Raw genomic sequence first — 26,581 nt, 5'->3', positions numbered from 1 at the left:
GACCATGGAGGACCTGCAGTGATCCTGACTGGAAGACATCGAAGCGTTAGCGATCCACACAACAGCTAACCGGCGTGGGCCCAGGCCGTGCTGTGCCACGCAACCCCTCGGCCGCAGGATGAGCTCAGCCAGCACGCTGCAACAGAGCCCGCAGGCAGCTCCCCCTGGGTACCTGCGTGGCCTTGCCTTTATCTGCAAGTGCTCCACGAAGGTCTCACGTGGACATCCTTTCTCTTTGCCAGCAGAAATAATAAACAGAGTTGTTTCCCTGTAAGAAAGTCCTGTAATAGCTCGAATGACCAAAATGAGAGAATCTCTGCTACAGGCCTGGACTGCCCAGCACACTGCATGTGGATCAGTGGCCCACTCAATGCTACACCACCGGGGGCTCCCTGTGTCTAAAGGGATGCAAGATTGTCTATACTATTCTCTCCTTACAGTGTTAGCTCTAATAGACAGTATTTTAAATGATACCTTACAGACTCCGAGTGCCTTTCTTACTGGGATCATAACAGCACCTCCCGGTGCAAAACAGGATCTTTCCAATGTGCATGAACACCTGATGGCAGGGAATGAAGAAAAGGGAGCCAGACTCTTCTCAGTGATGCTCACTGACAGGACAAGAGGTGATGGGCACGAATTAGAAAACAGGAAATTAATTCTGAACATGAGGAAACATGTTTTTAGTGTGAGAGTGGTCAAACACCAGAACAGGTTATCCAGAGAGATTTCAGAGTCTTCATCTGCAGAGACATTCAAAACCCAACTGGACACAGTACTGGGAAACCCACAGTAGTTGAACCTGCCTGAGTAGGGGGGTTGGACTAGAGAATCTCAAGAACACCCTTCCAACCTAAATGAGCCTGTGGTTCAAAGACAGAGAAAAACCTGTATGTAAATAGAACACAGAGTCACAGAATGGTTTGCGTTGAAAGGGACCTTTAAAGATCATCTAGTCCAACCCCCGTGCCACGGGCAGGGACATCTTCCACTAGATCAGGTTGCTCAAAGCCCCATCCAACTTGACCTTGAACACTTCCAATGATGGGGCATCCACAACTTCTTTGGGCAACCTGTTCCAGTGTCTCACCACTCTCATCATAAAAACTTCCTTTTAGCCAATCTAAACCTACCCTAATTCAGTTTAAAACGATTTCCCCGTGTCCTGTCACTACAGGCCCTGGCAAAAAGTCTCTCTCCATCTTTCTTATAAGCCACCTATAAGTATTGAAAGGCTGCAATAAGGTCTCCCCAGAGCCTTCACTTCTCCAAGCTGAACAACCCCAACTCTCTCAGCCTCTCTTCATAGCAGAGGTGTTCCAGCCCTCTCACCATTTTTGTGGCCCTCCTCTGGACCCATTCTAACAGGTCCATGTCTTTCTGGTACTGGAGATCCCGGACCTGGACACAGTACTCCAGGTGGGGTCTCATGACAGCAGAGTAGAGGGGGAGAATCACTTCCCTTGACCTGGTGGTCATGCTCTTTTGATGCAGCCCAGGATACGGCTGGCTTTCTGGGCTGCAAGCACAAGTTGCTGGCTCATGTCCCATTTTCCATCCACCAGGATCCCCAAGTCCTTCTCCTCAGCACTGCTCTCAATCCCTTCATCCCCCAGCCAGTATTGATACAGGGCACTGCCCCAACACAGGTGCAGGACCTTGCACTTGGCCTTGTTGACCTTCATGAGGTTCACATGGGCCCACTCCTCAAGCCTGTCAAGGTCTCTCTAGATGGCATACCTTCCCTCTAGTGTATCAGCTACACTACTCACCTTGGTGTCATCTGCAAACTTGCTGAGGGTGAACTCAATCCCACTGTCTATGTCTTGAATAACAATATTGAACACTAGCCATTCCAATACGGACCCCTGAGGGACAACATTTGTTACTGATCTCCAGTTGGACATTGAGCACTCTTTGGATGCAGCCATCCAGCCTATTCCACATCCATCGAATAGTCCATCCATTAAACTCATGTCTCTCCAATTTAGTAACAAGGATGTTGTGCGGGGAATTTGGTCGCTTGTTATAGGAGCAACTTGCCTGTAATATGCTAGGTCAAGCCATGTTATCTGCCAGGAACCAGGTATTATATAAAAAATTTTCTGCCAAAGACCGAATCCTAACAGAAGACATTGCAACAGTCACCAGTGCCTTTAACACATTTTCAAATTTAAAAGAAAATGTAAAATGTATAATTATTATTTTTTTAGTTATTAGTGAGACAGATAACCAAAAAGGGAAATTTTGACTCTCTAGGTAAGCAAGCCATTTTAAAAATCGTATCTATTTATCTATCTATCTATGTATCCCCTGCCATGGCTGAATTCTAGGTCGCTAGGATGTAACACTGAGTACAATCTGAGTACAGACCTTCATGACGGACATTTTTGTAACATAAAGCTTGAGATCATCTTAAAAGAAGGTGTAATATATATATACTTTTTTCAAACTGTGAAAATTTCTTCAGATGGGGGCTAAATCTTTAACAAAACATTCCCCACAGGCAGCACTGTGAATTAGCACTATTTCCTTTCATCTACACCACCAGCAAAGTCTGCTGTCAACTCCTAAGGAAGGTGGAGGCTTGCACTGACTTATGTCTCCTTCTTTTTGCAAGGAGAAAACCATTCAGCAGGTAATCCAGAGATGTTCTGGGCAACTGAAAGAATAAAAGGAGTACAGAAGAATTATGCGGCACAGTGCACCTTGCTGGGAAGGTGGCTACTCATTACTACCCTCCACATTTTTTGACTGACATGAATTCAGCAGAGGAAAAAAAAGGGGGTAGGCGAGGATCATTGATATTGCAATTTTCATCCTTTTTTCCTTATGTATAATGCCACAAAATCACACAGAACATTGCTCCTGTAAGCTGTGCTCAGTGCACATTCTAAAGACTCTCTGAATGCCTCTATTCACCCAAACTTCCAGCATGCAACTCCTGCCAGCCCCATCACGTGAATTCCTGTACCACACCACCATGCTGTGTGATAGGATCCACACTTTGCCATTCCTTTTCCCTGGGTGGGGCACTGGGAGACTTGTGAGAAAATTCTCTGTAACTATCAATTGTTTTTTCTCCTATAGACAAGATTCTTGATTAAAACTACTGCCTCACTGATCAGACATCATAAGCAATGTATTTCCTTCATCTCCTCCCTTTGATTTTGCTAAAAATTGTCAATGTTCTGTTCACTGAAGATTTTCTAGGTATTTTTTGCTGATTGGATGCCACATTCAGAAGCTGTTACAGTATAAACAGATAGGAAGTGCCATCAAACTCCACACTTGCCTTTACCAGTAAAACTCAAGTTTAAGAAAACAATTTGCAATGAAAGCTATAAAGACAAACCCCACAAAAATGACTACTTGGAGGTATTAACATAATGGTTTTTAACATTGAAATAAGTACTGTAAAAGCCAAAAAGTTATAGAATTAAAATTTAATGGATTTTTTGCTGCTTAATTCCAAGGATTCAGTACTTCAGTGAATGACTTTTTGAAAATTTTGACAACATGGCATTTCAAAGGCTTGTTTATGAAGAATAAATCTGATGAATAATACTTCAGAGGACTAATTAAAAAAAATGGCACAATAAACTGGAATCAAATGATGTGTCGAAGGATGTGTTATCATTGTATCTGTACATTAATCACTACTTGTATTTTTCTTTTTATGAAAACTTTCAGTCATTTATTATACCAGTGTAACCCATTCATTACATTATCATGGTTCTGCCAGATTTTTCACAATCAAAGGATTATTCAAAGTTTGATCGGCTTTGTTACTGAAGTTCTTGCTGTTGGTTTAAAAAAATAAATCATTATTGATGAGCATATGCAAATTGTGCTGCCCTGCTAGTATCAGTTTCACAACGTATCAATAAGTGAATATTCATCTCAATGGTACATAAATTGAGAGTTTGCTGCTTATGAGAGCTTTCTATGAATGGAAATCTTTAATTACTTTTGTAGGTATACAAACTACCTCTTAAATTTAGGAGACTGTGTCACTCCTGTGGCTATGTGGCTGAGCCAGCAGACTGAAAAGGAGGCAGGTGCTACTCCAATGATCCTTTCTGCTTCTAGCTGGAATCTCTTCAGAACTGTTCTTTCACTACTGATCAGGCACCACCTGCACAGACCTCAAAAGCAGACAGCTAAAGAAAATGATGCAACCGTTGGCATATTGCACTCTTTTTGATCGCACTTCTCATCATTCATTTAGCCTTTTAACTTGTGTATTTACAGTGTATTCTCACACCAGGAATATTTGCCAGACAATCCGCGTGAGATTAACAGACGATAGATACGGTAACACAATTAACAGAACAGAAACTGTAACCCAGAACTTCTAGCTAATTTCTCTCCCCTCACCCATAAGCTTTTTTGTTATGCTCCTCCTTCATGGTTTCTCTCTCTCAGGTTTAGTGAAAGCCTTAAGGATTATGAAAACAGTAATTTTTTTCCCACTAGGAAGTATCAAAATACAACTCTCCTCCCCTCCTTCCCCTGCCCCTTATATAGCCTTCACTTTGTGTGAGTGTTCTCATTGAGCTTCTGGATAAAAATATGGCAGCCTTCATACTACATCCTATTCCTCTATTTGAAAAGTAAACGAATTCACTTGAGATTACTCTCTGAAAGAGGAGAAAAAATTCAGGTGCTGCAGGACACATTTAACACTGTAAACCCTATGCAGAGAGAAGTGCCTAAGCCCTAGCATTAACTAAGCCTGTAATTTTCTCCTGAGATTGCAATTTCCTCCTAAGGTACATGACTCCTCATGCACTGAGAAGAGAGGCTGGAAACCTAACTCAGTGCTTAGTATTCTGTGATGGTAGTGAAGCACTTCCAACCACGGTCACCAAGTCCATCTGTGAATTCAACTCTGAAGCTGCAGATGGTCCCTCTGTCCCACAGCACTCGTCAAGTTGACAAAAGCATTTCACGTAGAAATTTTAAGTTAAAACAGGCTGGAGCTTCACATGCATTATGGTTTTCTCTAGTAGCTGAAGGCACTTGTGGAGTGATACAACCCCTGTTAAACTGCACCAAAGCAAAACTGCTTCAGCAGATAGTAAGACAGAATCTGAGAGAAGAGATGCTGTCATCTACATCATACCAGTGTACAATTCTGGCATTAAAAAAGAAACAAACCCAATTTTCTAATTTGCAATGTGTTAGATTTGAAACTAAGTGTCACGGGTTCAGATAATTACCTTTAATTAATAAACTACAATATGAACAGCACTGCAAGGAGGACAATAACAAGGAGAAGACTGTTTCTACTGCAAGTGTGTGTCTCACTAATTCTGTTCAAATTGCACTGAGTTGAGTATGTCATCATTCAATATTTTTGGATAGCTGCCAATAATTAAATAAATCAATAGAGCACACAAAGAAATGGATGCATAGTAGCATATCATAAACAAAAGTTAGAAATAAAGATGTCTTTTTTCTGTCTGATCATAAACTTCATGATCTTCTGTAAGTGCTTAATTTTGATTGTGAATAGAATGTAAGTATTTCTCCAGTTGTTAAATGCTGTTACTCTACAGATTAATCATGCATGCTAAAGATACTGAAAGTTACAAAAGAAATGTGACAGCAAAATGGGAAATAAAAAATAATCTTTAGTGTAGGTATAGATAAACAGACACTGTAATATCCATCAGTCCAAGTCACAGAAAGTTCCATTTCAAGAGTTGCTTCTAAGTCAAATAGAGCAAATCCACCACATTTCTGTACCTAATCATAAGCTAGTCTAAACAAGAGAGGAGGACAGAACTTTGAGACTATTAATCCATTCCTATTCCCCCAGAAGGAACGTGTTTATCATGTTGCCCTCTTCTTGTAACATCACTATAAATCTCTCTTTGCCTCATTCTTGTTCAGACTTTTGTATTGTTAATCTTGGACAACAGAATATAAAAGCACTTTAGACAAATCCAGTTACAGAAATCAGTGCTTGAGCACACTTGTTTGTTATCTTAATGATATACCTTATTTCCAAATGGGATTACTTAAGAAACCCAGAAACTTTACCATATTCTACTTTATTTATGTCCTCTGGTTTCCCCCAGGAGGGGAAACTGAATTACATGAATGCCATACTTCTTAGCCAAGCATAGTAACTGACTTGGCTCAGCTCAGGTAGAGCTTCAGTGCCTCTTGGGATATAACCCTTTATCAGACATGAGGACCTACTTGGCAAAAGCATGCTTTCGAGATTCTCTATGGAAGAATACCAGGGAAATGGCAAGATTAACTAAAGGATAGGAAGGAACTGCCTCAAGGTGGACACTTCTTGGGAGGAAAGGGAAAGATGAGCAAGAACCCTACTGAGACCGCTGTTTAGTACACGGTTCTTTCCACAGCGGGCAAAGGGGTTCCTTGTTCCCTGGCTGGGAAAGGCATTACTGTCTTCTGAAGCCACATCCTCCCATCTATTTTTTCAATGGTGTTACTGTTCCCTGCTTATTCTTCCTCGTTAGTTACTAAGCAGCTGGAGTGACAGTGTGTAGTGACGGCTGGCTGCTCCCTGGGGGGGAGCAGCCATGGGGAACCCCTGGCCAGCAGAGCTAAGGCTCACCAGCCAGGACCCACCACACTGGCCTCAGCGAGGGAGCAGGGCAGGCCAGGTCTGCAGTGATAAAGCAGGTCCAGGGCCAAGCTGGGAGGTCAGCCTGTGGTGAAGACCAGTGAAGGGAACCAGCATCAGACACAGCCCCATGACCAGTGGGAGGGTGAAGACCGGTGGGCCAGGGTGAAGACCAGTGAGGGGAACCAGCGTCAGACACAGCCCCATGACCGGTGGCAGGTTCATAGTGACAAGGCAGTGCCGGGGTCACTCCAGAAGCCAGCCGGGGGTCAGGGTCCAGGACCAGGTGAAAGGGGCGCGTGGCCAGGCACAGGCAGGGCTGCGAGGCAGCAGGAGCCGCGGCTCAGGTGGGGCTGAGCAGTAGAGCCTCAGCTGAAAGCGGCTCTCGTGGGATGGGGTTCGGCCCTGCCTTTGGAGATACTGGCAGATCAACTGTTGGACAAATACTGAGAAACAAGTTGTCAGCTGGGCAACTCACACAGTGAACTTGGTCAGCCTTGACACTGCTACCTTTCCCCAATGCTCAGGTACTAGCTAACAGTCGTCATACTGAAGGTTTACATAAACAACAGTTTGGTAGTGAATACCTTTCCAGACTCTCTGAGGCTATCCAGGATACTTGTTTGTTTTCAACAAAGACAAGCATTTTCAAAGAAGAGAGTTATTTCAAGAGTTAACTGTAACTCACAAAAAAGCTCTGAACAAACCAGTAATTAAAGAAATAAAACCTTCAACAATGAAAAAGAATACTTCAAAAATAATCAGAAATTTCTCTTTTTATTTGTAAAATAAAGTATTCTGGATATGAGAAGATGTTAGTAAGTTTCACAGGTCCCTGGATCACGATAAGTTTCAAGCCTTGAGTAATGAGCAGGGAATCAATGGTGCATGGGTCCTTTCTTCAGTAGAGATGCAGGTACTGGCATTGTGTGCAAGGCCACTGAGGCCACACTATGAACAGCAGATGGTTGCTGTACAAGACACAATCTCATATTTTTTTTTCTGAGCTATGAGACTGAAATGTTATCACTATTACCCTAAATTTCTTCCAAACATGTAACCTCAAGTCTGACGTGCAGTTTTCCTCCTGTCTATCTCCCTTCATTAGCAGAAACCACATCAAAGAAATCACAAATTATTGTGCCAGGAAGAAGGCTTACAAATTAGTTGCAGTAAATTATAACAGCTTTCAATAAAATGGAAAACATAACCCAGAACAAATACTTAGTGTTCCAATTCCCCTAGCATTATTTTTCTATACTTTTTGGTAACAATTTCAATCATGAAGAAGTCTAAAATGGTCCTTTTTCAAATTAACAACCAGCAGCAAGGCAATTAGATACTAAACATTTTAAAACCAGACATTTTGGGAATTAGATATGAATTTATGAGTCACATTATTTACTGTAGCTAGTTCAGACCACATCAAAATCATAAAGCTAGACACCATCATACTAAAGAAGGCAGGATCTATAGCAAATGCTGCCATTGCTTTTCATCTTAACAGTAGATGTAATGAAAGCAAGAAAGGCTAAAAACCTCTAGAAACTGGAAACTTAAGTTGATTTAGGGAACACCAAAATGACTCAACCAGAAGCAAAACATATTGCTTTAAGAGAACTGAAAACATGAGACTTCCCAACCTAAGAATCTATCTGAACACAGCATGGGTAATTTACCAAAAGCCTAAATATCCCTCCCCTTTCTCCCACCTCAGTAAATTCTTCATTAGTATTTCTCTGAAAAAAACATAAAATAGAGGAATATTGTCAGCATCTCATGAGTACGGTATATAAACATGCATTATGCCTGTTTCTTCATGTTGTAAGCAGAAAAAATGCATTCAGAAAAATATTTTGGAACGTAGTATTTGCTCTTTCTTCCAATTGAAATAGAAAATATCAATAGTATGAATTACTGCAGCTAAGAGCAATTTTTCCACAACAAAAATGGAAAGTCAATCTTTAGTTTTCAGTATTAAGGATAATTATAGTAAGATCCTTTTTAATGGCTGAGAAAATAATAATCACAGATAATTTTTCATCACATGGGTATTCAAATATCACTTATCAGAATGTGATGAATCAGAGAAAAAAACCAAAGTGAGTAACAGTTGTGTACATGTGGATAGGGCCTATCAATGTGGAAATGAGAAATTATCTTCTTAGAGAAGTACTATTTTTGACACCACCTATACCAGTAGATCCAATGTGCATATCAATTTCATGAATCATAAACTATGTTTCAAGTCCTTCAGCTTAAGTACAGAAATAAAGGTAGCTAGTGGAAAAGATTTTTCATAAGAACAAGTGAGTTTTACAAGAGGGGTTTTGAAAAACCCCACTTTCAACTTCTTTAAAACTGTTTCAGATTAGAGATTCATGAGCTGTAAAAATTGTTATAGAAGCTGTTTTGCATTATTATCAGCACTGTATTAAGCCACACTGATAAAACTCAATGTGAGCTGTAAAACAGAGTTAATAGTGCAGGTAGGTTTACCTCCTTGAAAAAAGTACTATTTCATCTGACTTGTTATTGTTCCATAAAAAACCACTGTGAAGTTCAACCTTTCTGCTAAGCCAAATTCTAAATGGCCATAAACCAAGAGGATAGAATTGAGATTTGCAAAAGCTACTATGCAGCATGTAAACTGCAGAAGTGATCTCAGATTAACTGCACAGCTTTTCTTTGAGCATTCTTTCCTGAAGAGCCATAGACAAAATGACTGTAGAAGTCAACACACAAAACCAGTTTTCTTCACTGTTTTTTTGAAGGATGTGCAGTATTTCCCTAAGTTTATATTCACTTATTCATCAAAGGACTAGAAAGATCCTGAGGATCTTTCAGGAAAAATACAGGAAATAAAGAAAAATAAAGGAGAAAAATAACCTGAGAAGGAACAAGACAAGAATGTTAAATCTTAAGCACAGGAAAAGGAAAGTCAAGTTTATGTCAAAATCATTACATTTCAAACACATTAAGCTACTTAATATAGTAAATTCAGCTCCCAAACCGAAGTAGTCTGAATCACCTGTTAACCAAATATATGCAAACAGAGAAATTATCTGCCCTTTATCAGATATGCCCTCCAAAACAGTGACAGTCTTCTGTACACTCAAAGGCAAACAAAACTGTGTGATAACGTAGTTTTTCATTTACACTTTCTGTATGATTTAAAGAGGAATGCAAAAGCACAGTCATATTATGCATGCATGCATGCACAAATACACTCATATTGTTAAAATAGGCTAAAATATTTTCACATATGCACGAATACATTTTTACTTCCACCCATGTGCATGAAGAGGTATGTACAGCTGAGGCTGGGGGACTACAGATGTATATAAAAATGTCCAAGAAAGTCTCCTTGAACTATGTAAGATACTTAACCACATACTTAGTTCCATCCTGACTTAATTTCAAAACATCCTCACTTAACTTCAAAACATCCAGCTGTTTCCAGTTAGATGGCTTCTTTTCCCCAGGAGATAAAACATTTAACTCATTATCTGGCAACATCCACATACTAAGGTATACTCTCTGCAAGACTGTTCCCTTATATATCCAACAGTCCTTCTAAAATAATTTCTAAATTATAGTGGTTAGTATGCAATACCTTTCAAAGAGCTGAAGTTCCACATTAGAGCTTCCACCAAATTACTATTTTGTTCAAAAAAAAAGCCTAAGATCCTTTATCCTATCCCTTCCTAGCCACATCTGCTCGCCTTGCATTGGCTTTCATAATCTTCAGGCAACATATTAATACCACTGAAATGGATCAGAATTAACCTGGCAAAATTTCAAATAAACTGTTATATTAGCTTAATTGATTGGGAAAGAGGAGGAAAAAGGCAAAGCCACATAGAGAGGAAAAGGGAGTGAGAACACCCGCCCCCCCACACATACACACCTTTTTGGCATCAGCAACCTGTTCACTTGACTCAGCTATAACATGAAACTGCAGCCTTAATTTATGAGATTTTTTCAGTGTGAGTATCAGTGAGCTCCGCCTGCATTCTAAGCAAGACAGATGATGGCTTTGAATCAGAAGTCATACAACATTACATAAATGCCAACAGCTTAAATTAAGCATGTTATGTCAGACACACGTTGTTCTTTAACAAGATATTGCTAGCCTCTCACATACCACTAACTCATTATTCAGAACAGCAAAAGCGCTGGGACATCCCTGGCGGCAGAAAACAAGCCAGTCAATGAAGGACACAAAAAGGGAAGTGGTACAGACACACCAAGTGGCTCCGCTAAATATTAGAAGCTTCTATTATCACTCGTGCACTCTTCTGAATACTGTATTCAGCAAATATATTTTTTCTCCTGTATTAATGACTTAGCTTGACAAAATTTTCCTATGTGGTCTTTGGCAATCTGCTCTTTTTTTCATCTTACTGTATCTTTTGTATCTTTTTCTAAAACTCAGAAGTCTGAGAATTAATTATGCAGTGTTCTCCTCTGTGGCAGAACTCCTTTTGAACAAACAGGCCTATAATTAAGCAAACAAATTTACTATTCATACTTTTTAATTTAAAAATCAAACACAGTGAGATAAGGGAAAAAATCTATGTCTACCATTTAACTTCTTTACCTTGCTTTTGTTACTTGAAAAGTACTGTTAGCCTACATCTTTTTCTGTGGGTCATTCTATAAGACATTCTAACTTAGAAAGAATCATCCCTTTTCACTTCGCTCATTTGTAGAAATGAAATCCATTGAGAGCAGTTTTAAATTCACAAACACCTCACCCTCACAGAGATCTAGTCCTTCAATGTGACTTCACAGAATCACAGAATGGTTGAGGTCTGCAAAGACATCTGGTCCAGCCCCCTGCTGAAGTAGAGCCATCTAGAGCCAGGTGCCCAGGACCATTCCCAGATGGCTTTTGAATATCTCCAAGGAGGGAGACTCCACAACTTCTCTGAGCAACCTGTGATAGTGCTCCATCACCCTCACAGTGTGTGCCCATTGCCTCTGGTCCTGTCACTGGGCACCACTGAAAAGACCCAGGCTCTGTTCTCTTTGCACCCTTCCTGCAGGTATTTATATTCATTGATGAGATCCCCCCTGAGCCTTCTCTTCTCTAGGCTGAACACTCACAGCTCTCTCAGCCTTTCTCATGTGAGAACTGCTCCACTCCCTTCATCATCTTGGTAGCCCTTTGTGGGACTCTCTCCAGTATGTCCATGTCTCTCTTGTAGTGGGGAGCCCAGCACTGGACACAGTACTCCAGGAGTGGCCTCACCAGTGCTGCACAGAGGGGACAGATCATCTCCTGCGACCTGCTGGCAACACTTATTTTAATGTAGCCCAGGATACCATTGGCCTTCTTTGCTGTACGGACACATTGCTGGTGCATGTTCAACCCTTTGCGTCCACCAGGATCCCCAGGTCCCTTTCTGCCAAGCTGCTTTCCAGCTGGGCAGCCCCCAGCATGTACTGGTTCCTGGGGTTGCTCCTCCTCGGGTGCAGGACTTTGCACTTCTCCTTGTTGAAGCGCATGAGGTTCCTGTCAGCCCATTTCTCCAGCCTATCCACGTCCCTCTGAATGGCAGCATGACGCTCTGGTGTATCGGCCCCTCCTCCCAGTTTGGTGTCATCTGCAGACTTGCTGAGGGTGCACGCTGCTCCATCATCAAGATCATTAATGAAGATGTTCAACAGGACTGAACCCAGTATTGACCCTGGGGTACATTGCTAGTTACTGGCCTCCAGAGAGACTTTACACCTCTGATCACCTCCCTCGGGAGATGATCTTGAACTTAGTACTCACAGTGCACATAGTACATAAATCAGTGCCAACCCTTTTAGGATTCCAACTGACTGAAAGGACAGAACTCCTAATAGCAGTTACTTCATTATGAACTGATGATGAGTAAACAGTACACTAAATACAGTATTTACCATGTAAATAAGGCATTCTGAAGTCCTACATAATCTGGCTCCTGAATTCCTCCTTAATCAACATTTAAATACCTCTCTCAAACACATCCACCTTCTTGAGAATTCAGAAACTATTGCATACATCTGATGCACACACCTGATGCAAGAAAAGCCCTACCCTTCTTAGTGTGTAGCTTCTTCTGTATGTATCCTCTGCTTATCCACAGGTGAAATGTCAGAAGACAAAGGAATTCACCAAATAAGTTTAATACTTTTGTGGCTTGATCTTGTAGAATAATATAGTATGTCTGTGATGAACTGCCAAGAAACTTAAGTGCAAGCAATCCTTAAAGAGAAATTGTATTTTTGGTGGCAACTGCAAGATAGCTCCTGGAGATCCACGTGCATCTGTAACAAGTCCTATGCCATTGTAGATACTTATGGAAGAGCTTGTTTTGTCTGATAAACAGTAGCTATGTATTTACAAATTCAAGAGCTATTTCCAAATGAACTGCTCACTTTGAAATCAGCCGCAGTGCAACAGCTATAAAAATAAGCACTACACAAACAACAATGTTTACTGGTAGGTTATTTTGGGGTTCTCCCATCCTTATATGTCTATTACTTGCAGCTTACTTTTTGCTCTATTGGAGACTCCAGCAACCAAAGCTTGGGAAAGAACACTGAAGAAAGGAAAGCATACGTACCAACTATCCCCTGAGCAAAGAACATGGGGAATATGAGATGCACATACACTATGTACAGAAGACTAGGACAAAAAAGCTCCACAGCTCAACCCTTTGAGGAACCTTATGCATGCACAAGGTACAATACACTGACAAAAGCCCCAGTTACTAGCAAATAATTTCTCTCAGGATCAGATACAATAACCTTTAACTCCCAAAACTCGTTAAGACTGTTTCTTTAAAAAAGTGTCTTAAAATCTATAGTAACATATGCAGATTCTAGCATATACATACTGTGCTTGGAATAGCTGTGATAAGAATAAATTGTGCTTCTAGAGGTTTTGGTGGAGGACTCCTAAAGTATTTTACGTACATCCATGACTTGCTCCACTTACTGAAATACACTCTAGGTAGGAATCCCACCTCAAGGGAATCTTCTACCAAAAATGACCTGGCCTATGCCAAAAAACAACGTGCACTAGAGGTAGATGTGTAACTCACACCCTTAAACTCCTATTCTTTAACTACAAAGTCTGTCCTTCAGTTTGTATTATCCAACTATCTTTTTTCTTAATAAAATAAATAAAACACACATGCACACAAACATATGAAGGAATCAATATGTTCTTTAAAGTCCTGTTGGAAAACAAAGCCCAAAACTAAATGGGCCATTAAAAATTAACACAAAATTACTGCTTTGGCATGTCAAGATAGAATCAATTCTCTTTATGATGTTTTCCACATTTACACAAGACTGTTCCATGTCTGGAGTGGTTAATAACAGGACACACTCCTTCACTTTAACACTCAGCTTCAACTTGACCTACTTTCACTCAGTATCCACTCTTAAAGCTTAACATTAGCCTGCCCATTATTGACACAAATAGACATACACGGTACACATAGAGAAAACACCTTCCAATCTTCACATACACTGCTAAATATATTTTGATCACTATAATATTTATTTTATTAGTAAGCTTTAGAGGTGTTTATTCTCGGTGGTCTGTGTATGAAATCTAACTCAATAGGAAGATTTTTCATGATGCTTAAAATAGACGAGCTTTAAGTCCACTACCCTTCTACACACAGCCACACACACGCACACACACTCACACATGCAAAAGTGAAAACTACATATTCATTATGTTTCCTTCCATGTATGAGAATAGAGAAGACAATTTGCATCTAAACAAGACAATGACATGCTAAAGGGTAGTGGTACATATTTGCCAGCAACTCCATGGAAGATATAAGTACACTAAAGTTTGCAGCTACAGAAAGAACAGACATCTATTCTCTTATTCTCTCCCAACCAGGAATCCACAGGAAAAAAAAGTCTGCTGTAATACCATCACCTTTCATGCAAGTTTCCTGGAAAAGACTTTGATGGGAATCCATGAACCACATGCACCATCCTACCATTCCATATGAACACATGTGCTGGCTCCAAACCACTGCAGGATCTTTTTATGTTAGGGTGATCTTCCTGAGAGGAAACATACTTGCTCTGAATAACACATTCTGTTTGTGATATGGATACTGGAATTGCTGGTCCGATTTATATCCAGCATTTTTAGTTTGCAATCCGTGTGACTATCATTATCCTATTCTTCCAATATATACCGGTCAAAACCTCAGGTGCTTCTGAGATAATCTGTGAAGATACACGTATGTAAACCACTACAAATTCCAAAGGAGCCACCTACTATAGCAGACACATGATCTGCTGCAATCGCATGAAGCTCCATACAAACTAATCTACACTCATGTAGGGAGCTAGTAAGCATTTAATACCAAAATAGTTCAATTTTAACAATGTCAACCTAAGCACTAATTTACTATAAGAAACAATTTTAGCAGCTATAATGGCAGGAAAAACAACTGTTCAGCACTCTTCCTCTGCCCAAGTAGAAATATGACACCAACACATTGCTTAAGCATCTGGCAAATTTTGATGTTACACACACAGTAAGCTATTTCAACATAAATATTTACTTATTGATAAAACCTACATAAAATTACATTCCTGATTAACAACAACAACAAAAAAAAACCCAAACCATAAATCTGCATTTAAAATTTGTAGCTAAATTAAGACTTCTTTTCGTTTAGTAAGTTTAAGTACCTACACAATGTTATATACAAAGATGAAGGCATCTGGTACCAAAAAAGAATAGATCAGAAAGGCAAATACTACTTTCAGGCTGACAAAACAGCCTGAAAAAATAAAATTGAATCAAACCCCATGTTATATTCCTTAGTACCACCTTTGCCAATAATACTGTGTTTTCCTAGTGTCTTCTGGTCAGGTTATAAAAGGAAAACAAAAGCAAAAAGCCTCGCTTGCATACTATGTATGTCTTCAGCTGATTTGTAGAAAGAATCTGTCCATATTAATCATCTCTTCATCATCAGAATGCGAAACATTTCTTGGTCATTCTTTTGAACCTCTAAATAAAAAGTTGTCTCAAAACTCTAAAGAATAACGTCTCTTCTTTCACCCAGAGTAATTTGTACAATGTGGACAATGTGTGCGTAGACCATATGCTATTATTTACCTGTGGTAAAACACATATAAAGACACCTAATGATTTTATTTTCCTTAGAGAGAGGAAAAATGCTCCATGAATTTCTGCTGCACTATCATTGTAGAAAAAGTGACAGTCAATCTCATGACTATTTTAAAATTTATGGTAGCTTTGACTTGTAAATCACTGATAGCCAATAAAGGTCCACTCTCCCTGGTTCCTCTTTACATTTCACTCCTTTTTAACATTTTGTTCCACTTAAACTGGGGAGGCTAAAATAATTGGAGGCAATCACAAGCTACTTCACAGTACCTCATTGTGCATAACTATAATTCTACAAAGGTATTTAACAGCACCGACTCTGATTCTTACTTTTAATCTATACTGTGTTTTTTGACCCGTGAAAGCCTACATTCAAGTAAGGTTTCATACTTGTCAGCCACATCCTGTGAAGATCCTGTAAACTCAAAACGTTATTTGTATTAAAGTCACATTGACTGCACTAGTAAAAACAAGAAAAATATAATCAGAGGCCTACACAAAGTTTGTAACTCACAATTTTATAAAAAATCATTATTATAGAATATTGGAATTCCATATCTGGGAAAGCAGTCAGAATCCATAAAAAATCAGGATGTTACTTCAGGAGAAAAGCAATTTACTACTGCAACCCTACCCAATTCTAATAAAATTTTATTATTGTGCTATATTAACATCTGATTATAAAGCTTCTGATAAAGACACTGAAAAACCACAGTGCAAAGCTCCATTCTTTATAAGTGTTCCATAAAGGTGTGACTTACACCCAGAATACTATGGAACACAGTCAATCCTTTGATTTTCACAAGTATGTACAAAATATTAGCAATAAAATCCAGTAAATCCAATAATCTTTGCTGAAGGATGCTTTAACTGAAGTAGTTTATTCTCCTAGTTACCAGTTTTTGTCAAAACCCCCTTCCCCTGAAATCTTCCATTTAATACATTTTTTTTTCCCTCCTAACAACATAATTTTTTATTTTTTAGAAAGAATGGCTTGCTTCTATCTCCTGCTTCATAAATTTTGGTTCTTTTTCCTACTTCCTACTTTTTCAGTTGTGTTTGAGATAATTCCTTTTGCTCACTTTGCACCCCACATAGCAATATGGTGCTCTCTAATTTTTTATATAAATGTACAGAAAGCAGGAATGCACATGCAGCCTAGGTGCCCATTTAATATTTCTAGGATAGAGATTTTTCTTTAAGAGATTTCTCAAAAATGGTACTTTGTTTGCTAAAATGGAATTCAGATACTTGATAAAATATACTTTTTTCTAGGTTTGAGCTTATCTAATGCTTACACCCTTTAAGAGTGTTATCTTCCAATTTTATTCCAAAACTGATCACGGAAAGAAATACTATAAAGACAAGACTGAACCAGAAACATTCATTAGAGCAGATTTTTAATGCCATGGCCTTTACAAAAAAGCTACAGAAAACTTTGAGTACTGGATATAAAACAATCTTTGTTATTCTTTATCCAGGTAGCCTCATGTGCTTCTGTTATTACAACATATGTTTAAGAGATTTTTTGAGGAAAAAAAAGTCTAAATTTTAAAAGTAGTCAAGATACCTGAAATTATACATAAATTTGGTTTAGTATTTTGTTAACACAAAGAGAAAATTACTCTCCTTTTTCCCTTTTCTCACTAGGATGAAACACCTTGACAAGTACGGGCCACTATTATGGAAGATGTATTCCTTTTGTTACCTGACAGAAAGATTGCAAAACTCTCTGCTAAAAAACCTTCAGAGCAAATACTGTAACACCTCTGAATTCTGAGGAAATAGGAACATAACTGAAATGCATCTCTAGTATTAAGATATGATACTCTGTTACTGAATATCAATAGCCGCAGGCTCTTCAGATTCCAGAATTAAACTAAAGAACCTACTGAAAATCTGCCTAAATTCTCCTATTATACTAAAAAAATACTTCCAATTTCCCTGACATATGAATCACAGGTCTTCTGCATGATCATAATAATACTGAATGGCAAATAAGCAGCAAAAGATTAATTTCACGCATATGCAATAAATACAGTCATTTTCTATAAGTACATCTTCTACGTATTAAAAATCCTCACTTCTCACGGTGGATTTCCCTAAAGAAAATAAAATACATATGTTAACATTTAAAAATGCATGTATCAAACTTTAATCATGCTCATGAGAATTACAGCTTTGGACCAAAAGTCAACACACAGAGACCATTACCACCAGGTGCTTCTTGGCATTCCGACAGGTCTGGCCAGATATGTGGGTACCACACAGGTAATTCACAGTGGGATCCAATTTGGAGCTACAAAACTAGCCTAGGTAAAATTGCAATAACTGAATTGCTCACTGCTATAGCCTGCTTCTTCCTTTCAGCTGAGAATTCTGCTCCTAAAGAGCTGTCCTCAGGTCAAACAAATGCAAGATGATCTTCCCAAAAGGCAGCACCAATTACTGCCGTTGTTTCCCTTTTCAGCACCTTAATTCTCTCCTGTCACAAGATGAGAATCTCTAATTGAGTGACAGGACTACTTTGTGATAAACTTGAAAGTGTCCTTGCTAAGTGTCTTTGCTTCTCTCCAACTTCTCTCAGCAGGCCTAAGAAGGCTTGCCTGAAAGCGAGGCTATTCAGCAACCTCCTTCAATTCCTCCATGTCAGCCTTGCTGGCCCAAGAAATACGCACTGCCTGCACCACGAGCACACGTGCAGTGAACTTCAGCTTGTTTTTGCAAAATAAAGAAAAACCGAACAATACACCTGCAAAACCAACCAAAACTAAGCGGAGCCAAAAACCAGGACAACTTTTGGTTAGCTTTGTGGGGATAAGTGTATGTTAACTAATTGCCAAAGGAGACAGGATTAGTTCTGTGATACTACTAAGAAGCTGAAACATGGCACAGATAAATTGCTTATGCTTTACATCTTTGAAAGCTGAGCTCAAAGACTTCTAAATACAAACTATAGCTCAAATTGGCTCACTGACTGAAAAATTAGGGTCATGTCAGGTTTTTATGAGTGAATTTTCATGAAAAGAATCTCTTTACCTTTATCTTCTCAGTTAAATTTGTATTTCTTCATCATTTCTTTCCATATCTAACTCATTAACATACTCATATCTTGCAAGACACCATCAGATCTGCACGGAATTCTGATGTCATTTGCAAACTTATTCATCAACATTACAACCGCTACTACGAAATAAATCTTTTTTTCTTTTAACATCTTCATTCATCTCACTCAAAATTATTTACAGTTCATCATTTTCCCCTGTACAGAAAATGTTTGAGGCCATATCACAGGCTGCTTTGTCACATCAAAACAGATCCAGAATTTTTAAATGAAAGTTACTGGCAATAGCCTAACTCATCTGACAAAGTAGCAGTTATTTTTTTTCATAAGGTCAGAATTTGAATTTACTACAGAGGATCCAAACACTAGGACTACATTAGCAGTAGTAAAATGGTAGCAGATCTCCAGAGTGAAATGGTTGGTGCTGAGGACCTGAAACATACATCTGGGGGGGGAAAGCATTATTTCAGACTAGATGTCTCCTGGTTCTGAAGACTGAACTCCCTCCCATCAGCCACCGCGCATCTTCCTATTTTGTTTCTGCTGAAAGGAGTAAAGTTTGAATCCTCAGAGACTGCTCAATGATGAAAGCATAGCATCCTAAGTGGTACTGGGCAGATTTGCTTCAAAGGTGTATTTCTGATCCAAGCGAAAACATTAATGCAAATATATCCAAATAAAAACAGTATTCCTTACTTCCTTGACGATTCTCTTTTCTAGTAGTCAAACTGAAGCATATCCACAACCTAATACAGATTTCTTAAACATAAAAAATGTATTTCAGAAACTTTAAAAACCTCCACAACATGAGGTCAAAGATGTTAGAAAGTTAAAATATATTTAATGTGGTTAAAATAGCATTTCTACTAATAAAGTCCTTGGGTATGCACTGAGGTTACTCAAGGGCTTTACGTACTAGTCATTCCATCAATAATAAATTGAAGAACATAACGTGCATTTTTCTAAAAGATTATAAATAAATACGAGAGATTTTTCCATTAAAGAAATCACTTGCAGATATCTTTTTAATGCCCTCAGTTTTTCTAATTTAAATCCTATTATTACAGTATCATTAAAATTCCAAGCAGGCAGATTTGGTTTACATGAAATGGGATGTGGCACAGGCCTTTTGTGGCACAATTAAGAGCGTTCCTTTCAAGAGCAATGTCACAGAAGGTGAACACTAATTTTACTAATATGGTAAAGGAGGATGAATGACTGTGGGAAGGAAGGAAAGCAAAAACAAACTACGTAGCATAATTTTTTTTCTGTGAAGTTCTCTGTCATATTTAACTTTCACTTTCTAAATAGGTTATTACAGGTACAGCAATTTGCATAAAAAGATTAAAGATTGCACAAAATGTCAAAGACTGCTTTGCAGCTATAATACGAACAAAGAAAAAACAGTCTTTGCAGATGTCAAATGATATTTAAGGAAATTATCAAAGATATTCTGATAATAGCATACGATGCATAAAATACCCCTAACACTAGGTGTCAGAGTACATGTCCTATTTCTGAAAATAATTTTAAATGTCTCTGCTTCACCATATGAAAGTCAGATCTCCATGCAAGTTACAAAGGAAAGCTCACAACACTCTTTTTCTTAGTTCTGAAATACTTTTTTCCAACAACTAGTTTTTACTAGATGGGAGAACTAAAATTGGCATAAAATCATAGCTCAGACCAAAAGGTACGACAAAACAAAACAATTTAAATATTTTTTTAAAGCAGCTGCTCTAAAACAACTTAAACCATCTAGCTAACACCCTTTTCAATACTGTCTTACTTGGTTCAAATTGCTGGTTGTGAAGCAGTATGTACACTATACATTGGTTTTAGTTTACACAAAGTGTAAGTAGCTATCAGAGACTCAAGTCATATTTCATAAATTATTGAAAGCCTACATACAATTATGTAATACATATATTTAAAAAAACCTATACAATGAAGTTTCCTGTCACCCAATACTCTTCTTAGCACTAACAGTCAGTTTTACCACAGACATCCTTTCCATTACTTCTCATAACCTATCAGAATGAAAGTTGAAAAGTTCATGAACCCTGAAGAAAACACTCTCGAATATTAAGACTGATGCACACCAGCACAAAGTAAGTCATGTGACAAAATAAATGGAGCCTGTGTGATTTGATTATGGATCGATGCCAATTACTTTTAGCACTTTGGGAAACCTGAGTAGTCAAAGTACTTTTTCACTGCAGATCAAATCAACTACCAACTGGTCATAAAACTAGCATGATCCTAGAGGAAATACTAATATTTCTACTAATTTTAGTTAATACTAAGACTAACTCATCAACAAGTCCAGAGAGGAGTGGACCCACTTCTTATTTTCCTTCTGAAAATAAGAAAAACAAAAACCTGGCTTTGCACCCAGTGACAGTAAAAAAGCTAAAAAGTCTGTCTTAAAAATTGTCCTCCATCACTTTGTAAGGAGGTTATGATACATCTGAATGTAGTGGCAGTGGTATGGATTCAAGTCCAGGAAAGGCCCACCACACAGTCATACATGTCTACATGGTTATCATCAAGGGATTTTAGACTACCCCTATATGCATTTACACCTCAAAGGACATGAGATCAAGTACAGTAATGGAGAAATGATCAGGAAAGTAACTTGGGACCATATTTCTTCCATAGTATAGGTACTAGAAAAATTCTTTGACTATACATAGTTACACAAAAGTATGCATAAATCAAAACTTAACTTTATAAAAAAAATGTTAGCAAAATGAAACAAAAATGTCAGGAATATGGAAACTCCTTGTCTTCAGAGTAAACAACAAAGAATGAAGAGATGATGTTTTCCAGATGATGTTTTCCTGTTTAACCTTAACAGAGAATAACTAAGAATAAGACCTGTTATCATTTAGTATGTAGTAAAATACTGCACTATAGTTTTGCATTTGCTAAAACAGGGCTGCTCTCACAGTATGTACATTATACAAATGAAGAAAAAAAGCCAGGAAACAGAAAGAGCATTAAACTTTTAATACAAATATGGTATTATAAAAGAGAAAAATTTGCGAGCAGATATAAAAAGATTGCATTTTAAGTTTGACAGCCCTTTATTTTTAGCTTAAACAGTTTATATCAAAATACAATTATACACACGTCAAAAATAATGTCCCTCGCTTTCTCATAAGTTCTACAATGAATTTAAGCAATATTTTAATTTCAATAAAGTGTCAATTTGGTAATCAGCAAGCTATTAACCTAAAACGTGTATTAACAAAGTCCTATTCTTTAAATTTTAAAATTATATATAATAGGTAAGCACAGATAAGTGCAAAAAAATCACGTTAATTTTGAGAAAGAATATGCTATGCTTTAATTTCTTAGGATTATTAACAGAAAAGAACTGGGACCTTGGAGTAGGTCTTGAAATATAAATTGTCCAGAAACTCTAAAATATATATTGTTATGCTTCCTAAAATTTTGTAGAACAGAGAAGGTGCTTTACACATGCTTGAAACTAGTTTCGGGGGGTTTTTTAATCAAGAACAAATGGCTTACTCATAGTTAAAATGCAAAGATTTAAGTGGAAAATGGTTAGCTTATGAATGAAATATCAGCTAAGTAGATACTAACTGCAAAACTACTGGAAGAAGCCAAGGAGACTCTTAAGCTTTCTAAACAGTGATATACTTTAGTATTTCCATCCCTTTTTGCTTCCCTCCTGAAAGACCTTCTGCAATAGCTTACGGATGAAAAAAGGAATTTTTATTTCAAATTTGCAATGATACTGGAATGACAGTACCTTTTTCCGTGTCTGTATAACTTACATGTGAGATGTAAAATAGAGACAAAATGGAGTTGTCATAACTCTTCCAAATTTCATGAGAACTTTACCACTTAAAGAACACCAATTTATAAAAAATACTTCATCATCACAACTTTATGGGCAATGAACTACTACTTTAAATTACTTAGTGAAATCAAAATGGGAAACCAAAAAGAAAAGTAGGATGATATTTTGTGAGATGCTGAATGCCATTCTTTCAAGATAGTAAAGATTTATTATAAGAATCAGGATGGAGCATTATTTTAAAGGAACGTGTTGCACAGAGCAGAGAAGGTTGAAGAAGTTCAGGAAAACAGAGTCACAAAATGAGCAAGAATGAAAAATCTTCTGAGAAGTTGCATAGGAACATATTTTAAATAACAATACAACGCCCCCAAATTCTTTTCAGTTAAATAGAGTTCTTGGAATGTATGCATTACCTTAACAACAGGATTCAGCAGAACAACACCTGATTTCTTTGTAATAACTTGCTTTGTTGTGTAATGATGTTCTATAAGCTGAGGAATAGTTGGAAACCCAGTTCCTTCAAAACGATACTGATTCTGTATGGAGGTAAAAGGAAATAATTGTTTCTCTACAAGCAGTATTTCGAACAAGAAACTGCAAAAGCGCTTCACCAAGCTTCCCTCACTAGTAACAAAACAAAGAAATGTTTACTTTCACAGAATTAGATTTCTTTCCTGATATATTTAATAGCATTTCTACTGATAGATAGAATGATAGTTAGGAAGATGATAAATTAATAAATGCAAAATTACTGCATCACTCATTTAAGGCAACATGATAAAATAACTATTTATTTAAACTCTTAATTTAAAGAGGTAGGACAGTTAAACTTAAAACTCAGAGTGAAAGAAAAATATTATAAACCAGAAAAAACAACACTAACTTCCTAATTACTTAAAGTTCTAAGAATTACAGAAAATAAACTAAAAACCAAACATCTGACAATAAAATAAACAGGAGATACGTAACACTATCTTACTCAGATCTTACTGCATTTACAATGTTTGATAAAATCAGTAAATCCCTGGCACAGAGTATAAGAAGCATGATTGGTCTTCAATATGGAGTATATACCAGAAAAGTCTACAGCAGCTAAAAACAAAGACAAGTCATACATATAATTCATAGAGAAGCTGGGCAAGACAAAATTCCTCCTCCCTCCGCACTTCATGAATTTATTTCTTTTTATATACATAATTGAACACAATGGAAACAATTAAATCTCTTAATAATTTCTTAGAAGCATGCAACATTTTCTTAGCAAAGACTGCTATGACATTCTTTCAGGTGTTAGGGGAAAAAAATGTATTTTCATTGCTTATCTTTGCCCATACACTTGACAGGGAAAAAAAATAGTACAGAAATGTTTATTTCATCCTCCTGAATGTCTTAAATTATACACTGCAGATGACTGGGAAACAGGATAAGGTCTTGTGCCTACACAAGACTCAGCATCTACAGTTAGCGAACTCTTCCCCCAAGAGAGGAACTGCCCCAGCCTGACAGTGGCAACAATAAACAAGTACTTCAATTAAAAAAACTCAAAGCACAGACAGTGATTTAAGTTCATTTACTTAACTGAGCAATGAAAACCTCTACCACCGGCATGCAGACTTTTTTCTGTCTAGCCTCCAGGGTTAAATTCCTTGCACAATGCATTACAAGTTTCTCTTCCTTAGGGGTTAAAGCATTAACTTCCTGAAACGTGTTATCGCTGTTAGTAAAGACAGCTTGGTCATGTCACCTATTTTTAACATTCCTGGTTTTCTGTCATAAACATGTTTTCATAGTCTGAACACTTTTGGTTGTTTATTTTGTTGTTTAACTTCATTCATAACTTATTACATAGTGACTCAGCTTTGACTGACCAGTAACACAAGCTCCCGTTCCTTTCAAATAAGCTCCTTCATATTTCTGTGCTCTGATGATCTAAAAAACTTGATGTCCTAAGAGTCTCCCTAGCACAATAACCAGTACTGCATATTATTTCCTCACCTCAGACCCAGCCGCGCACCCATCTGCTGCCATCTATATAAGACCTTCAGGGCAGACGGTGTTCTTTGATTCTATGTATTCACACAGGGTCCTGACCATTATTAAGATCACTAACAAACAACAATTTGAAAATAGCACAGCCTCAAATAGCAGAGTGAAAAACAACAGTAGCCTTGAATGACAGCAGTGAATTTTGATGCTTAAAGCTGAATGAGTAACATCACACAGTTATACTAAGGTTAGCCTTTAAAATAATGGTAAAACCAGAGAGAGAACACTTATGCAATTAAAGGATCACTGTTAAAACAGGCATATGTCCCATTCTACCCTTCAGGATTTTGATTCAGAAGAAAATTTTGTATCTGGAGACCAAGTCTGGTCTTCATATGGGGACCTGTCTGTGATCCAAGGGTGTGATATGACCAGTCACAGAGACCTGATTCCACATTGTTCATACCAATGTAAACAAATCCCTTGCACTAAACTCTCCTCAAACTTCCCTACCAACATGTTCATGAATACAATCCCTCTTGTTACATGACTGTAACAGTCCCACCATCTACTAACTCCTTTTTAGAGCTTAATAAGCTTTTTTTAACAAGCTTAATAAGAGCTTTTTCTCTTTTTACAATTAATGCTGTTTTCACAATAAATGCAGAAAATTCACCCCATAGAAGTGCATAAGGAGTCCTGCATTTCTTTAAGAAAAAAAGTTTTAACTTCCATGATTGTCAAGAAAATCTGCCACAAATTAATCCCAAGAGCAGATGAACATAATGCCCTATTACTAAATGTACAAGCAGACAGATCTGATGACTTGACGATGCTTGGATTGTCCAAGCTATGCAATATTAAACACTATCCATCTTACATTTCAAATTAATTCCTAAGAGAAGGTAGTGAAATTATGGAAACAAAGATAGCTTTTTACATTCTTTTTTTTGTGGAAAAAACAATACAAAAAAGAGTCAGGTTACAGGTAGCGGTGGCCTCAAAGTAATACTTCTAAAAAACCTCCTCTATTTTAACTGACTTGAAAGTCCAATCTACATTTTTTGAAGATCTACTTGCCACATACAATGATTTACACAAAATTATTTTGGCCACCCAAGTATACAATGTGCATTTATTTCTACTGGGTCGGGATCACACAGCTCCAAGCATCTTGTAAGACTCTGTGTGTCTAGCTAGGTACAGGTAATTTTATTACTTATTTTCTCAATCAGCACTCTGACACATCAAAATATTTTAAGGTCATAAAATCAAAATAAAATGAATGGTGACTTCATGTAAAGGTTCACTTCTACAAGGAAAACTCTGCGTGAAAATTAATGAAAACTGCAGCTAGACCAGTGTCCATAATCACTGATCCTACAGAAGTCTTCCAATTTCTATGAAGTTTGAAAAATATCACTGTCCCTCATTAAAAAGAAATAAACTAGGTACACAATATTGACTTCTCCCAGGCATGCTGCATCAACTGGGAATTGAGACAAGGAAATTCCTTCAGTGTAAACATTGTTATGTGACTAAATTTGTGGTTTTTTCTGTATGTGGGAGATTTTATTACAAGACTGAAATATGTTTTGGCGGCATTACTGAATCAAAACTAAGAATGATTTGCTGCTATGTCATACTTCAAGAAGACTTTCTAGTAATGTTATGAGAACTGTCATATTTCAAATGAGTTTGAAATTCTGAAAGGTAAAAAGAAAAACACATATATTTAAAAAAAACAAGTAATGCATTAAGAAAAATAAAAATAAATGGATTGGGTAAAGGCATATAAAAATTAACATACTGTTTAAAATGACCGATTTTTCGTAAGTTAGAGCAACAAGGGGATCAATTCTGCTCCTTAGAAGCATATATGCTATGCAACATCCACAAGCGTTTGTGTTATACTGAACAAAACAATATCCATAGGGC

The 26,581-nt window shown here is 37.6% G+C and overlaps 1 protein-coding gene across 8 annotated transcripts in view; it reads right to left on the bottom strand.

The window, feature by feature from the left end:
* Positions 1-26,581, bottom strand: part of FER (FER tyrosine kinase) — a 200,385-nt gene that overhangs the window by 80,106 nt on the left and 93,698 nt on the right. For 6 of the 8 annotated variants that reach the window (XR_012042274.1, XR_012042277.1, XM_072860242.1 and 3 more), the window contains one exon: positions 23,071-23,193. The exons of the other annotated variants lie outside the window; for them this stretch is intronic. Coding sequence is in view for 4 of the 6 variants with exons in the window: in XM_072860242.1 (XP_072716343.1) it covers positions 23,071-23,193 (123 nt within the window). In the remaining 2 variants the exon portion in view is untranslated. The remainder of the gene's footprint in view (positions 1-23,070; positions 23,194-26,581) is intronic. 8 annotated transcript variants of the gene reach the window in all.

This window comes from Ciconia boyciana, chromosome 4 (assembly GCF_034638445.1).
Source record: "Ciconia boyciana chromosome 4, ASM3463844v1, whole genome shotgun sequence".
Taxonomy (NCBI): domain Eukaryota; kingdom Metazoa; phylum Chordata; class Aves; order Ciconiiformes; family Ciconiidae; genus Ciconia; species Ciconia boyciana.
Note: the sequence above shows the minus strand (reverse complement) of the source record. Positions and strands in the feature narration are given on the sequence as shown.